At 52.3% G+C, this 14,151-nt stretch overlaps 4 protein-coding genes across 5 annotated transcripts; 2 read left to right on the forward strand and 2 right to left on the reverse strand.

Annotated features, from left to right (window-relative positions):
* Nucleotides 1–182: 182 nt before the first annotated feature.
* Nucleotides 183–4,338, reverse strand: NCU10883. 2 transcript variants are annotated; one of them, XM_011396726.1, is made up of 6 exons: nt 3,628–4,338; nt 3,198–3,501; nt 2,479–3,138; nt 2,268–2,416; nt 2,011–2,207; nt 183–1,958 (listed from the first exon to the last, which is right to left on the reverse strand). In XM_011396726.1, the coding sequence occupies exons 1-6, from the start codon at nt 4,086–4,088 to the stop codon at nt 373–375; spliced, it is 3,357 nt and encodes a 1,118-aa protein (XP_011395028.1). In that variant the 5' UTR covers nt 4,089–4,338; the 3' UTR covers nt 183–372. The 2 variants fall into 2 exon arrangements, with proteins under 2 accessions (XP_011395028.1, XP_011395029.1); XM_011396727.1 differs by having other exon boundaries at nt 3,602–4,338.
* Nucleotides 4,339–5,000: 662 nt separating this feature from the next.
* Nucleotides 5,001–6,867, forward strand: NCU05138 (hypothetical protein). The gene is made up of 3 exons (XM_951543.2): nt 5,001–5,341; nt 5,413–6,476; nt 6,567–6,867. The coding sequence occupies exons 1-2, from the start codon at nt 5,180–5,182 to the stop codon at nt 6,418–6,420; spliced, it is 1,170 nt and encodes a 389-aa protein (XP_956636.1). The 5' UTR covers nt 5,001–5,179; the 3' UTR covers nt 6,421–6,476; nt 6,567–6,867.
* ncw-1 (non-anchored cell wall protein-1) lies at nt 5,991–9,874 on the reverse strand. The gene is made up of 2 exons (XM_951542.3): nt 7,033–9,874; nt 5,991–6,922 (listed from the first exon to the last, which is right to left on the reverse strand). Exons 1-2 carry the CDS (start codon nt 8,874–8,876, stop codon nt 6,691–6,693), a joined length of 2,076 nt encoding a protein of 691 aa, XP_956635.1. The 5' UTR covers nt 8,877–9,874; the 3' UTR covers nt 5,991–6,690.
* A 1,338-nt stretch (nt 9,875–11,212) lies between these two features.
* On the forward strand, nt 11,213–13,907 carry NCU05136 (endo alpha-1,4 polygalactosaminidase precursor). Its single transcript, XM_951541.3, has one exon. It carries the CDS (start codon nt 12,175–12,177, stop codon nt 13,267–13,269), a length of 1,095 nt encoding a protein of 364 aa, XP_956634.1. The 5' UTR covers nt 11,213–12,174; the 3' UTR covers nt 13,270–13,907.
* Nucleotides 13,908–14,151: the final 244 nt, after the last annotated feature.

Here is a 14,151-nt window from a genome sequence, read left to right on the forward strand (position 1 = left end):
TGAGTCAATCGCCGCTCTAAGGCTCTTTCTCATACAGATGCTACGGTAATATCATCAAGCGATTCCCCTTCAGTTGGCGCCAATTGCCCATGTCCATCCACCGATGATGAATGACGAGAACACCGATATTAGAGCGACCATTGTCCCCTGCTTTCACGAGGGTTTGCACACAAGCGCGCGTCCGCAAAAACACTCAAAAGCAACGCTTTTCTGTCTCGATATTTCGTTGTTATGTCTTGGAGTACTTCATGCTCTTATGATACCCCATCATCCAATCTTTTCTCTCACATGACCATTCCTATCGTTTCCATCGAGCACTGATCTACGAGACCGTGATTCCTATTCCCCCTCCCATTCCTGCTCTCATTCCTGCTACCATTCCTCCTCTTCGTAAAAATATCTCCCTGGGAGCGCAAACCCCCTTTCAAGCAGCGTGGCATCTTCAAGGACGCGGTCAAAATAGCGAGTATCACCTCCTTTTGCAACCGTATCCAGAAGATCCAACCAGAAACTCTCTTCAAGCCAGATGAACCCTTTCGTTCGTACACGCGGCTTTGTAGATTTGGCTTCCGCGATGGGAACATGAAGCTGAACCCCGAGACTTTCGAGTTGAACCTTGTGTTCCTCTGACTGGTCCATCTGGCGCATACCTTCGAAGACCTCGTTCAAACGGATGACCCAGCCGCCCTCGAGGAAACGCCAAAACTCATCTGTGGATTTGAAGCGCACATCTTCCCATTGCTCCATCAGAGTTTCGAGGATACCCACAAGCTCGCTGTCCTCCTCGCGGATTTCCTTAGCATCATCGTCGCTATGGCGGCAGGCCATCTTGCAACACGTGTGTCGGATACCGAGAGCCGTGCATGTGAAAAGGCGTAAAGCCTCCTGAAACTGCTCATCGTACTGACATACGAAGCCGTCATTTTCGTATAATATTGTTCGAACATTCCAAAACTCCAAAGCATAGTCCTCGGCCCGAGAAGATGTGAACCTCAAGATGTAAGGGGATCCACGAATCAAGGTCGTCAACAAGATGAGGAATGGCGTGCAGCCATTTGGAGAGCATGCACATAGACAACTGTCCGTAGCTGGTTTACTACATAACCGACGAGCCACCTCTTGCGCGGCTGGTCCAAGAACCTTGAGCTCCCAGTCATCTATATCGTCCGACCAGGCCCCAATTGGCGAGTGAATGCACCCGATAGCTTTGTGAGCTGTCAGTATCGAGGCTTTTTGATCTTGAGTGTCGTAGAGCGGTTGGAACGGGTCCGCGTCATGATCCAACAGCCAAAGGACGTAGTCTGCGGTGTGACCGCCGTCTGCAAGGGGTGGGAATTCTGTAGCTGGGTGGTAGTCCACTTCATGAAACCCCGACTGCCAGGCAGCATCTGCCGTCTCTGCATTTCTTATATATCGGAAGATGTCGAAGGAATCAACCCCGGCTTGGAGTCTTGCGCGCCTTGTGCCTGGGGGAAGTGTCGCCGCTATTTCCTGCAGATGGTCAATGATGCCATGGACTGTCTCACTTTGAAGGGAATGGGGGACAAGTTCCAGCCGAGCTTGCTTTAGATGTAACAAGAACTTCTTCTGGGTAGCCAGTGAAGATTTTTTCATTATCACGCCAATGGTACCATCACCTCGGCCTTGGCTTGAACAGGGAGCGAAGTACCACGAATGGTCAAGGAATAACATGACCGATCGCAAATATTCATCATTCCTTCCGCCAACACATAAGGCGTATTGAAAGATGTCCCATGCCAAGTCCTCCTCGAAGATCTCGACTGGAACTTGCTCCAGAAGTAGTGACAAGCCATCCTTCCAAAGCACAGCGTGGTGAATTGGGGTCATGCCGTTCAGGTCCCGTTCAAATGCCAAAGAGGGACTGCGGGATAGGAGAGACTTGACAGCTGAAATGTTATGTTGTAGGATTGCAGTACCTAACTCATTGGAACCGAATGCTAAGCGTAAACGGTTAGCTTAGTACAGACGGAAAGATACAAATGACGCTACCTTTGCTAAAGATGTAAGGATCGGGGAGGGTTATCAAAAAATCGAGTGGAGGACCGAAAAGATTTGGCCAATCTTTAGCCTTTGAGGGGTCGATATCCATGTCTTCTGGGGTGAGAAGCCTAAGGATGCTGGTCATGGAAGCTAGCAAGTTCTCATCTGTGGTTCGTATACAGTTGGCTATCGTCAAGTGTGCAAGGCTATTTTATCATGATTAGCATATAGCATTCAGCGAAATTCCAAGTGAGCTCGAGTTATACCTCCCGAGATCATCGTGAACTGTCAATGGGACATTGCACATGATCAATGTTGAAAGAACCTCATGTACTGATGCTACCATTGATGGGGTCCACGAGCCTTGGGTCCACGACCCTTGAAGAGTCATGATTACACGGCCGCATGCGTAATTCTGGCACAGTTAGAGCTGATGTTGTACGAAAAAGTAAAAAGATTAGCCGCTGGTGACTTTACCTCGATAATACGGGAAATGCAGTGTAGTAATGTCTGACCACGGGTGTTGACCGCTCGGGGAACAATGGTTCTGTCGCAACAAGCGCGCGATATATGCACGCTGAAGGCTTTCAACACACTGTGCTTCACGGACAAAAGTATAATCTTGCCTTGAGAGGTACGCCTTTGTCTTGACGAGAATGGCTCGAATAGAGGCTCTGTCAAAGTCTTCATGGCTCGAACAACATAGTGAACAAGCCTAAATGGTGGGTAAACACGTTCATCCACGACAGGATAATGGACAACTCCTGGGCCAAAGCTGAATCCTCCAGCGCCAAGATTCAAACGGAAGTTGAGAACCACAGCATGTCGGAGTAGGCGAGTAAACCCACGATAGGCAAGACTTATGGCTTTGGACCGTTTAGACGCATCGAATTGGGCCCATTGGCAGCTTTCATGGTGAGCGAGTTCTGCCTTGGATTCCGCGGATAGTCGAAAGGGACCCCAATCAACAGATCGCCGAGTGGCAATTCGGCGACTTTGACAAGCACAGACAGACCAGGCGTTTGCGTCTGATGGACACTCCGACTGGGGCTGTTGATTAGAATACTCATCGCAAAGTACTTTGAGTGCGCTTGGCTTCGACACAAGACAAGCCAGGTTCCGGTTCACTTCAATGTCCTGCATAAGAACCCTGTAAGTAACGGCTTACTGGTGGGGAAGAAGTGTGTTGTAGCTACCTTTGAACCTGTGGAAGCATTGGCATCCATCCTCAGCGAAAGGTCTTGAATCAGCTGCTTGATTTGGCTGAACTCATTGGATTGTGCTTGCCCAAACTGTTCAAGATCGGATTGATGGGAGGATATGGCAAGGTTGAGGATTGCTTCGATGTTCTGGATGCTCTGCGTGGCCGTTTGACTCGTTGCCATCAGTTTTTCTGACAGCTTCGATACACAAGCTTCAACGTCTGGAAGTGTTTTCTGGACGTGGCTGAGGCCATGAACCATCGCTTCGGTATTCGACTTGATGGAACTTAGTTCGGATCTGAAGAGTGATAGAATGGCAATGATCAGCAAGTGTACTAGGCTCTCGTATCTGGTAAGATTTTGTCTGTTGACACAGAGCACACTTGATGACAACTCACGGGGTTCAGAGTATGAGACAACTTACAGTCCAAAGGCATCGAGGGCGAGTTGAAGAGTTGTGTTTGCTTGGTCCAAACCCTCCTCCAGTTTCTCGATCTTGGCGCGCTGTCTTGGATACTTGAGCTTTTGTGTTGTGGCCTTGGCGAAGTCTACCACAACTGAGGCCTTCGGGTTCTGGCCCTTTGATGTCTTTGTGAGGGACGCGACTTCCTGCTGTAGAAGCAACAATTCCTGGCGCGATGCGTCGAGAAGTGGTATGATAGCAGCACTATCGACGACTCCAGTTTTTGCCTGGCTGCTGTTCTGTAGAGACCGGTCAATGGCGTCCAAGGCCTGAGCCATGGTCGCAGCTTGTCGTGTAAGTTTAGCGATATCTTCATCTCGATTCTTGACGATGTCGAGGAAGATCTTGAGGTCGTTGTGAAGCTGGATGCCGAGGGAGACCACGCCTGTGACCAGGCCTGCGATAGATAGAGGGTCTGCCATGGTGTGTACAAACGCTCAGGGACATTGCAAGATAGATTGGTTTGGGTTTGAAGTGAAGATATAAGATTTGGGGTTTGGTAAGAATTGAGTTGGCGACAAGGAGGGGCTTGGGGCTGTGTTGACGCGAGCCATTGGCGATGGACCTCTTCATAGACAGGCGTCCAATGTGAGGGTCCGACGCGATCGTGGCTTGGTCGAGTGTGAAGATAAAATGCAACATCGCCTGAGGGGCAGACAGAATCACCCTTCGTCCAATTCGCCGATGAAAAGGGAGAGGATTGGGTGTTGTTTCGACATCGGTCGAAGACCCTTTATTGGATTTGGGCATTGAATTTGGATGCAAGGTTGACTCGAGGCGAACCACGAAAGTTCCAAAGATCATGATGCAGGTCGCGGTCTTTAGTTCATCAGCCCTCCAATGCCCCTCAGTGCCTACAATACAGTCTAGCACTGGTTTGTTTGTTAGCTCGAGACCTCGTGTTGACTTTTCTATGCGTTTCCATAGCTAACTAATGTATAATTTTACTTTGTGTACACCATCTCGAACATTCAAAATGCCCAATTAAATCCAACTAATACCTTTTCATTTATATATATAACCTTTGTGACTATTCGAAATAGATTTTGTCTAGTACACTCATGTTTATTGTACAGCAGGAGTGCCTGGTGTACAAAGCTAACAATCAAACCAGCATTGGACTGTAGTGATCAAGTGTCAGTTTCAGACCTGAATTGCCTCAGCTGTCAGTCTGCCTTGTGTCAGCCCGAGCCGGTCTGTCTTGGCCAATCGCACTGCGGAATCACAAGTGGGAGCTTCCAACTGCATATAATTGAGAAGGAACGACTGTCTGGGAAATCTACATGATATGGAAGGAGCATTGCGACATGACATCGTGCACTGAAATCTCTGAGACTAAGACAGGAGCTCCTTCCACCACGAAATTGCAAGAGGTGGGATGGCATTTATCCGGTCCTCACCCGTCTACAGGGGCAGTTGTCCTGAGTCCAGTTTGATCCCATAAGGTAATGGCAAGCGGGGAAACCAGAACAAAACCAATGCATCTTCAACCGCCGGTGAGAATGGAATCAACATGATTGTTAGCCATCGCGCCGCGGGTATTGCCTTCTTTGGTATTATTACAGTCATTCTCATCATTCAATCCTTCCGGCTGCATGGTGCCCCAGCAATTCGACATGTTGGCAGTCAACTTTCCAGCAAAGCCTCATCAGATGTCCTGAACACCACTCTGGGAGTATGTGCACATCTCTTATCTCCAGTCACGATCCTCACCCAGACATAACACTGACACTGAATGACTATCAGTTCCAAAAGATCTTCGTCATCAACCTCCCTGAGCGGACCGACCGTCGCGATGCCATGACCCTCACCGCGGCCCTTACCAACCTCCAAATCACATGGGCCAAAGGCGTCCCCGGGACTGACGTTCCAGACAAAGTCATTCCAGGTGAAGACTGGGAAAAGTCCATCTTGCGCGGCAACAAGGGCTCATGGCGCGCGCACATGAATGTTCTCAACACCATCATTGACCACAACCTCACCAGTGCCCTGATCCTCGAAGACGATGCAGACTGGGATATTCGTCTCAAGTCCCAACTGCAACTCTTTGCTCGAGCAGCTCAGCCCTTTACCGCGAACACACACCAAGCGGCCACAGTGACAGACCCAGACAAGATCATCAATGTCCCCATCACCTCCATCCCTTCCCTTTCCAACGAATCTCTCTCGTCGCCCTACGGCAACAACTGGGACGTGCTCTGGCTAGGTCACTGCGGCACCAACTTCCCTACCTCCATCACTCTCGCCACCCCTCCAACCAACACCTCCCTGCTTCGTGTAACTATTCTCAACGACCCGACAGTCCCCAATCCCGAACATCTCAGAGCGCACCCATTCGCTCTACAAGACCAACTAGCCGAGCTCTACCCGCCTCACACGCGCGTCGTGCACCATTCCAGCGGGGCCATCTGCACGCAAGCATACGCCGTCAGCCAGCAAGGAGCGAGGAAATTGTTGTGGCGGTTTGGAGTCAAGGAGGCGTTGACGAAGGGTTGGGACTTGGTCTTGGGGGAGTGGTGTGATGGTTTGTTTGCCGAGCAGGGGAGAGACACAGCGCCAGTTTGTGTGACGGTGCAGCCCCCGTTGTTCAGTCACCACTTTGGGAAGGGGGCAGCGTCGGATATCACGGCGCCTGGGGGAGGGTTTGTGGATAAGGAGAAGGAAATGACACCGTATGTGAGGTGGAGTGTGAGGTTGAATATGGGGCTGTTGGTGGAGGGTGCGGAAGTGAGTGATCAATGGCCTGATGAGTGATGACGGATGATGGTGATGTGGTCATGTGGTCATGTGGGTGGCAAGAGGTAAGGCAGGTATGTAAAATTCAGTTCAGAGCTAAAACTTGGTGGACTTGCCAGAAAATAACCATCTACTTCAACATGCGGACTGACAAAAGCTGGCAGCAGATACTTCACATCCCAAATGCACATCTAAGAGTCATTCATCAAGTTCATTTGAAACTATTACTCATTGCATAAAAAACGACACTAGGTATCCCGAGAAATCCCCCACCATTTAACTCCATTCTTAGATGCTGATTTGCGAAGAAAGCGTCAAAGTGACAGGCGAACCGGACAGTGTAGTCCAGTAAATCTTGGGCTCATTGCCTAGAGCATCAACAGTAGCCGATCCAGACGCGGAAGCGGGCACGGTGACGGGGATAGGGACAGAGCACTGGTTGTTGGTGGCAGTAACAGTCACGCTGACGATCTTGGTGCCATCAGCGGAGTAGTTATACTGCATGTTGGGGTTGCATTTGCTGTTTGCAAGTTAGTATACGTTCCGCACCAAATGGGGAGGGAAACCAAAAAAAAAAAAAAAAAAAAAAAAAAAAAAAAAAAAAAAAAAAAAAAAAAAATGGAAACTTACTCAAGAGTCATGCGATCAACAAACAGACGACCGATATCATCATGCTTCAGCGAAGTAATAGGCCAGTTGGTAAGACGGACCATCTCCTGCGTGATGGTCTCCACCCAGATCTGAAGCAGCGAGAGCTTGCCGCTCACAGACCCAACAGTGATCTGATCAACATCACCACTGCGCAAGTTGGCCTGGTGGAACATGTACGGATCAGGATGGAGACCCAACAAGTACCGAACATTCACGCGGCGGGCATCGTCCAGCAGGTTGCTAAAGGGCGCCGCGCCAGCCGAGGTATCGATCCACTCCTGCAACGTGCATTCCTGCGTATCGCAGTTATAGTAAATGGTCGTAGCCCAGCGCGGGATGATGACGAGGCCATCATACCCGTTAGTCGCGACGTTAGTAATGGCCGGCCAGAACGAGTTCTCGGGGTTCCGCAGGATGGGGCGCGTGTTGTCGCCGACGACGTAGCGGATGCCGTTATCCAAAAAGGCCTTGATGGCGTCGCCGTTGAGCAAGCCCGTGATGGCGGGCGGGATTAGACCGAGGGGAGAAAACATGGAGGAGGCGCCGAAGCCGATCTGGTTGAGCCAGGCTTGGTTGAAGTAGATCTCCTTGTTGGCGTCGCTGTAGGTGGCGTTGTTGAGCTCCTCGTGCGTGAAGGTGTGAGACACGGACGCAAAGGTGTTGATGTGGTTGAAGAACCACGTCGTGATGTCGTCTAGCAGAGCGCACTGCAGCGACCAGGTGTAGTTCACGAAAGTGGATTTCCAGAGGGTGAGACCGGTGCCGAGCGGCTTCTTAAAGTCCAGAGGCGTGTCGGGGGGAGACTCGTAGTCGACGGCCTCGGAGGGGTTGCACATGTTCTCGCTGGTGGCTTTGGGTAGGCCCTCGATAAAGTCGCCGTTGCCGTTGTGGCCCATCTCGACGAAGTAGTGGGAGCCGGCGGGCAGACGGGTGTTGATGTTGCTTTGCCAGGTGGCGTGGGTCTCGAGATCCGAGATGCGGATGCGGAAGTTCTTGCCGGCCGGGTGGTAGATCTCGGTCTCGAGGCCCATGTCGTCGACCTGGGTGGACAGGTGGATCTTGCGCTTGCCGACGAAGAGACCGCGGGTCATCCAGTGGATGAAGCCGTGCTGGAGGTAGTTGGAGGCCAAGGCCCAGTCGGTGGCCCACGAGGTGAACCAGACCATCTGCTGGCGAGTGCCAAACGTGTTGATGATGGCCGCGACGCTGGTGGTGGAAAAGGTGCCATCGGAAGAAGGAGCAAACGTGGCAATGGGCTTGGCGATGGTCGAGTTGACGATCTTGGCCGGGTAGTGCCACAGACCCTGGGTGCTCACGCCGGCGCCGGTCTTGACGTTGGCGGTAGGGAAGTCGGAGACGTCCGAGAAGGAGATGAGCTGCTCGACGCCCGTGTTGCAGCAGCCGGCACCGGCAACGGCCAGGTCGACGCCCAAGTCCGTGCTGGGGAAGACGTCAAGGCGGACCAGGCGGACACCGAAGTTGGTCTGGTAGGTGTAGATGGTCTCCCATTGCGCGGCCGTGATGGCGGAGCGCCAGCCGTCGCTGTACTGGTACGAGAGCTCGCTGACGACGATGATGCCGCCGTAGTTTCCCTGGTCGGTGCCGGTGGCCAGGGCAGGGAGGGTGATGCCGGCCTGGGGCACCAGCACGATCTGGTAAGGGATGCCATAGCCCTGCAGGCCTTCGGCAGCGGAAGTACCCGAGTAGGTGTCGCGGGCGAGGATGAGGATGGTGTTGGTGAGCGACTTGGCGGCCAAGGCGAGGGTGAAGTGTAAGGCCACCAAGAGGCAGCTCCAAGCTGCGCTCCTAGAGAAGGAGAACATTGCGGACAGAGGTTGTTGCTTGTTGCAGCACGTGCAATGCAAAAACAAACAAGTTGTTCACAAAGTTTAAGCAGTGTAGCCGTAACCCACGACTCAGTCCTACAAGACAGTCGGACTGGGGGGGATGTGCGTGGGATAAACAACTGTGTGCTCTAGGGAGGGAAAGCACAACAGGTAAGAGAGAAAACGAGTGGAAGGACGGCGGTGATGCTTGCGAGAGTCTCACTTCATGGAAGAAGGAAGCGGGAATGAGAGACACAATATACTAGTCGGACAGACAGAACCACCACAACAGCAACAACAAAGTTCGTAACTTTGTATATCCTTGTGTGTGTGGATGAGTATGTGTGTCTGACTTGAACCTTTGATGGTGTGTGTATTCGTATAGGGATGGAGAAGACGTCCAGAATGAGCCCACTCACATACACACGAGCCTTGCTTACTCACACTCTTCTCTTCTTGCTCACGAATATTGGCATTATCACACCCGTTCGGGCATGGCAAAGAATGGGCTGGGCATGGCAGCATGGTGCTAGCTAGCATGGCGGCAAGCAAGCAAGCAGGCTACCATGTCGTTGGGTCGGGTTCACTAGTAGCTAACGGAGACAGATCCATGTTCCTGAATGAGAATAGGAATATCCGAATGGTCTGATGATACCATGCAAGCCTCTGGGCCGGCCCCGATGCTAGAGTGCCAATGCTAAAGTGAGAGCCGAGACGCCGAGTTGTTTGGAAGAAGAGAGATGAAGGAGACAGCGCTTTGAAGCAGTCAGCCTTCAATTTTCAGCTCGATTCGGTAAGCATTATTGAACGGAGTGCTTGCTTTCCTACTAGTCTAGTTGCCGCGTGGATCACAACAGTTTCGGCCTTGTCTCGATCTGGAAGATACAAACGAGCTGAAATCTCCGCGTGGGAAGCTAGTTGGAGAGTTTGAGGAGTCCGAGGAAAAAAAATTCAAAGATCCAAGTCGTGTGTGTGTCTCATGCAAGCAATCTTTCGGGGGGGGGGGCTGAGAGACGTGCCCAGGAACTAACTCGGAACGCCAATGTTGAATTCCCCAAACATGCCATGCGAAGGTTGGGTCTGGGGGGAGGGCCTAGCGCTATCCTACTACTGTTTGGATGAAAGAGAGAGAGAGAGAGAAATAGCGAAATCGAGATGGGGCTCCGGAGAGGGGGGCGGCGGCGTCGAGTGGGCGTCAACGTGGACATGCAGCTGGATGCCCGGCGTTGAGGGGAACAACCATCAAGCCAGGGGAAGCATCCATTCAGTTAGTTGATCCAGGGGGGAGGGAATACGGGCTGCGATGGTAGCAATGGGCGTGCGTGGCTTGCCCTTGGTGCCCTGGCATGTTACACAGAGAGGAGAGGCGTTGAGGGGTTCAGTTGAGAGAGGGCTTCACCTCCATCGATGTCAAGGCCAACGGCTCTCGTTGCTTTTCGTGATTCGCCTCGCCTCGCCATCTTTTTTGTGAATTGGTCAATAATTGTATGTAACATATTGCTTACCTACAGCGGGGACAGGCAAAATACGATGTGTAGAGGCACGGGGGGCAGGCAAAGGATGTTGGGGTAATTGGGCGCAAGTCAGACGATCGGAGACAGGCATAGCGTGATCTGGACGTCCATCTGGAAGCGGCCAGATCCGCGGAGAAGGATCATGGGTGTGAAATATGATGGATGGTAGTGTAGAACGCACGAAGGAATGTGAATTCCTCAGTGAGTCTTGTCGTTGAAGCCAAAACATGAACATGGAGGAGAGTGCTGTGGTGGTGATGTTCGAGGTTCCATGACGGGCGGACGTTGGTTAGTCTGATAGTTGCAAACACCGGATGTTTCTTGAGCGGTTCAGCGTTTTAGGGTTCAGCGGACTTCCCTGCTGCGACTGGCGGGCAATTCAGTTGTAGAGAAGCTTTCCTGACGCTGTTTCACACAGTGTTTGTTTTGATGATAAACAACACGGTGTCGAGGTTACACTGCACTCTCCTCTTATAGCAGCGAATCCATGACAGGCTGGCTGGCAGCGCCTAACCAGGCAAGCTCACAAAGCCAGAAACGGAGAAGTGGAATGCCAAGACGCCAGTTGTTGTTGTTGTTGCACCAAAAAAATGCAAGAGGACTGCACTTGCACTGCATGGAACGAAGTGTCCAGCAAGCGGGACTGCATGAGCAGAGACTGCACAGGCAACGACCGGGACTGGCCTGGCCTGGACTTTAGCGGGGTGTTTGGTCCCCTGTCACCAATCAGTCGGCCGGTCGGTGTCTGTGCACTCCTCGCTTCCATCGCTTCCATCCTGCTCGGTTCGAGGTCGCTCAGTCATTCTTGTACTATTCACAATTACACTACCAACAACCTCCTCTCCTCCACCTCGTCGACCGCAGCCAACGAAAGCCAATCCCAACTGGCAGTTGAATGGGGACAACTACCTAGGTGATTTCCAAGACCCAGACTCCAAGAAAGAATGTCAAGACAGACGGCCAACATTACCTCCTCTACTATCATATCAAGATGGAGAAAGCGGCTTTGAACGGGTGATGAATTGACCGGTCTTTGTCCTCGTCGTTTCCATCACCACCCACGCTGGGCAACACTGCCGCTTTTCTCTGCATCACACAAATTGCTCAAGTCCCGTCTTCCAGTGCCTTTGACACACATTTTGCCGTTGCACTGGGCAGTGGCAGTGACCGAGGTGACAGTGACCAAGCAACCAACTAGACTAGACGAGGCAGATGAGCTCTCGGCTCTGAGACAAGCCTCGACAAGCTGCGCCGACAACCAAACAAACCCGTAGGCGCCAGACTGCCCGGAGGTCGTCGCAGAGTGGATGAGACTTGTATGTTCCGCCTCGTCGACAAACCAGTGGTTGTGCCGTCCTTTGATTACCTACCACCGGCGTCGAGTCATCACCGCTTTGGACTGTCACCGACATACATATCCACTGTTACAACCCCTTCCTGTCCTCGTTGTCGTTGTCGTCGTCGTTGTCGTCGTCGTCGTCTTCCATATCCTTGGTGTTTGTCAAGTTGTTTATGGTGTTGGCGACGGTTACACAGCAGCACGACACCACCGCCGGATCCGCATTTTTCTTGTCAATCCTTACCCTTCTTTGCCCTCTCCGCTCCCCATTTACTTCGTATCCATCTTAATACCCTGCGCGCCAGTGTCCTTTCCGCATCACTTATACCTACTCTACTACATACTGCATACCATCCGATCTGGCTACATAGCGCATACCGTACGCATTTACTTACTTACCGTCCACTCACCTTCCCTCCTCGGTTAACAATCCCGACGAACAATGGCGGACACGCCCAAGTCCGGCCAGTCGGAGGAGCACCAGGCAAAGCCCGTCGTCGTCGACGAGGCCGGCCTCAAATCGGCGGGAACTGCCCCACCCCGGCGCCGATCCCGCAAGATCCTCTACATCGCCATCGCCGCCGCCGTCGTCGTCGTCCTCGGTCTCGCACTCGGACTCGGCCTAGGTCTCGGTCTCAAGGACCACGGCGGCCGCGGCGACGAAAACGAGCCCTCTGGCCCGACTCCCTCCGAACCACCCGTCACCCCCAACGGCACAGTCTGGCAACCCCCCGTCGGCGCCAAATGGCAAATCATTCTCAACTCGGTCCTCGACGTGCCGTCCGCCAACGCCAAAACCACACAGGCTTTAACTCCCGACGTGCCCGTCTGGGACTTTGACATGTTCCTCCACCGCAACACCAACGTCATTTCCAACCTGCACTCCCTCGGCAAGCGCGCCATCTGCTACTTCTCCGCCGGCTCCTACGAGCCCTACACGCCCGACAACACGTCCTTCGTCGCCGCCGACCTGGGAAAGACCATGGACGGCTGGCCCGACGAGAAGTGGCTCGACATCCGCCGGCCCTCGGTCCGCAACATTATGCTCAAGCGCCTGGACATTGCCGCCTCTATGAAGTGCGACGCCGTCGACCCGGACAACGTAGACGGCTACCAAAACGCCAACGGCCTGGGCCTGACCAAGCAAGACACGATTGACTTTGTGCGCTTCTTGGGTAAAGAAGCCTCCAAGCGCGGACTGGCCATGGGACTGAAAAATGCGGGCGAGGTCATTGAGGACGTCCTGGACGTGGTGCAGTTTTCGGTCAACGAGCAGTGCGCGCAGTACAACGAGTGCGATACGTTTGAAAAGTTCACGGCGGCGGGGAAGCCCGTGTTCCATATTGAGTACCCGAGTGGTGCGCCCAAGGCCGTCAAGACGCAGGATAGCAGGAAGCTGTGCGGCGCGACGGGGGCGGATAGGTTCAGTACCGTGTTGAAGGGCATGGATCTGGATGCGTGGGTGGAGTACTGCGATGGAAACGTGGCGGAGACCAAGGTTGCGAATACCTCTGATGATGGGTCGGATGATGAGTGATGGATGGATTAATGATGTCTTCTTGGTGAGATGAATTGTTGGATGAACTGCTTGCCTTACCTTATTACATTTACTATTTACTTCAGTTGTATCGAAGTGGGAGCCATAGGGTGGTGGGCCTTTGCATCGGAAAAATAAGAGTTGTACTAGAACTCGTGTTTTCGGCTGTGGTTGTTGATTTTTGGTTGTCGGTGGTATTCATGCATGCTGTACCTCATGTTTGCTTAGTATAGTTCGTTATCACGATAATTCCATGTGGTGTCGTCGTGGTGTTGTTGATCAACTGAATGATCACCGCATCACACACACCTTGCCCACGAGGACGGCGGCGCGGCCCAGCACCCGACCGACCATCACAGCGCACATCGATCACCCCCAGCACCACAGCCAGCGCAGCCCACTGATGAGCCCGGCGTGGCCCAACAAGGCCAGCGAAAGCTGAAAACCCCGTATTTCCACTTGTATGTAGGTAGGTACGTAGCATGCCCGGTAGCAAAAAGGCGCAGATCATCACCACGCATTCCTCCGTGGCCGTGGTACGACTGCTGCTATTCCGAAATCCTATCTAATCACAACGTCCGGTTGTCGGAAATCCTTTTTCTGCTTAAAGTTCCAGAGGAATTTGGCAACACCAACGAGACTTTTTTTTTTTTTTTTTTTTTTTTTTTTTTTTTTTTTTTTTTTTTTTTTAAACCATTCTTCGGCGCATTCGCTCTTCTGCATCTTTGACAGCATAGCATCTTATCAATTTTGTTCCTTGCCGACACTTACCGTCGTTGTCGCCGATACCATTAACCGTACCTCCGTACCTACCTTTACTATCCTGCCTTCGGGCACGTACCGACCGGACCTACCTCCGCAACTAACTCCGTTCATCCGCTC

This window comes from Neurospora crassa, linkage group VI (genome assembly GCF_000182925.2).
Source record: "Neurospora crassa OR74A linkage group VI, whole genome shotgun sequence".
Taxonomy (NCBI): domain Eukaryota; kingdom Fungi; phylum Ascomycota; class Sordariomycetes; order Sordariales; family Sordariaceae; genus Neurospora; species Neurospora crassa.

Excerpts from the sequence above, each read along its gene's own strand:
- NCU05136 (XM_951541.3), top strand. The coding sequence starts at position 12,175 with ATGGCGGACACGCCCAAGTCCGGCCAGTCGGAGGAGCACCAGGCAAAG.
- NCU05138 (XM_951543.2), top strand. The coding sequence starts at position 5,180 with ATGATTGTTAGCCATCGCGCCGCGGGTATTGCCTTCTTTGGTATTATT. Across the intron at positions 5,342-5,412 it reads TCCTGAACACCACTCTGGGA|TTCCAAAAGATCTTCGTCAT; the intron begins GTATGTGCACAT and ends AATGACTATCAG.
- NCU10883 (XM_011396726.1), bottom strand. The coding sequence starts at position 4,088 with ATGGCAGACCCTCTATCTATCGCAGGCCTGGTCACAGGCGTGGTCTCC. Across the intron at positions 3,139-3,197 it reads ATGCTTCCACAGGTTCAAAG|GACATTGAAGTGAACCGGAA; the intron begins GTAGCTACAACA and ends GTTCTTATGCAG. Across the intron at positions 2,208-2,267 it reads GTTCACGATGATCTCGGGAG|CCTTGCACACTTGACGATAG; the intron begins GTATAACTCGAG and ends ATGATAAAATAG.
- ncw-1 (XM_951542.3), bottom strand. The coding sequence starts at position 8,876 with ATGTTCTCCTTCTCTAGGAGCGCAGCTTGGAGCTGCCTCTTGGTGGCC. Across the intron at positions 6,923-7,032 it reads GTTGATCGCATGACTCTTGA|CAAATGCAACCCCAACATGC; the intron begins GTAAGTTTCCAT and ends ACTTGCAAACAG.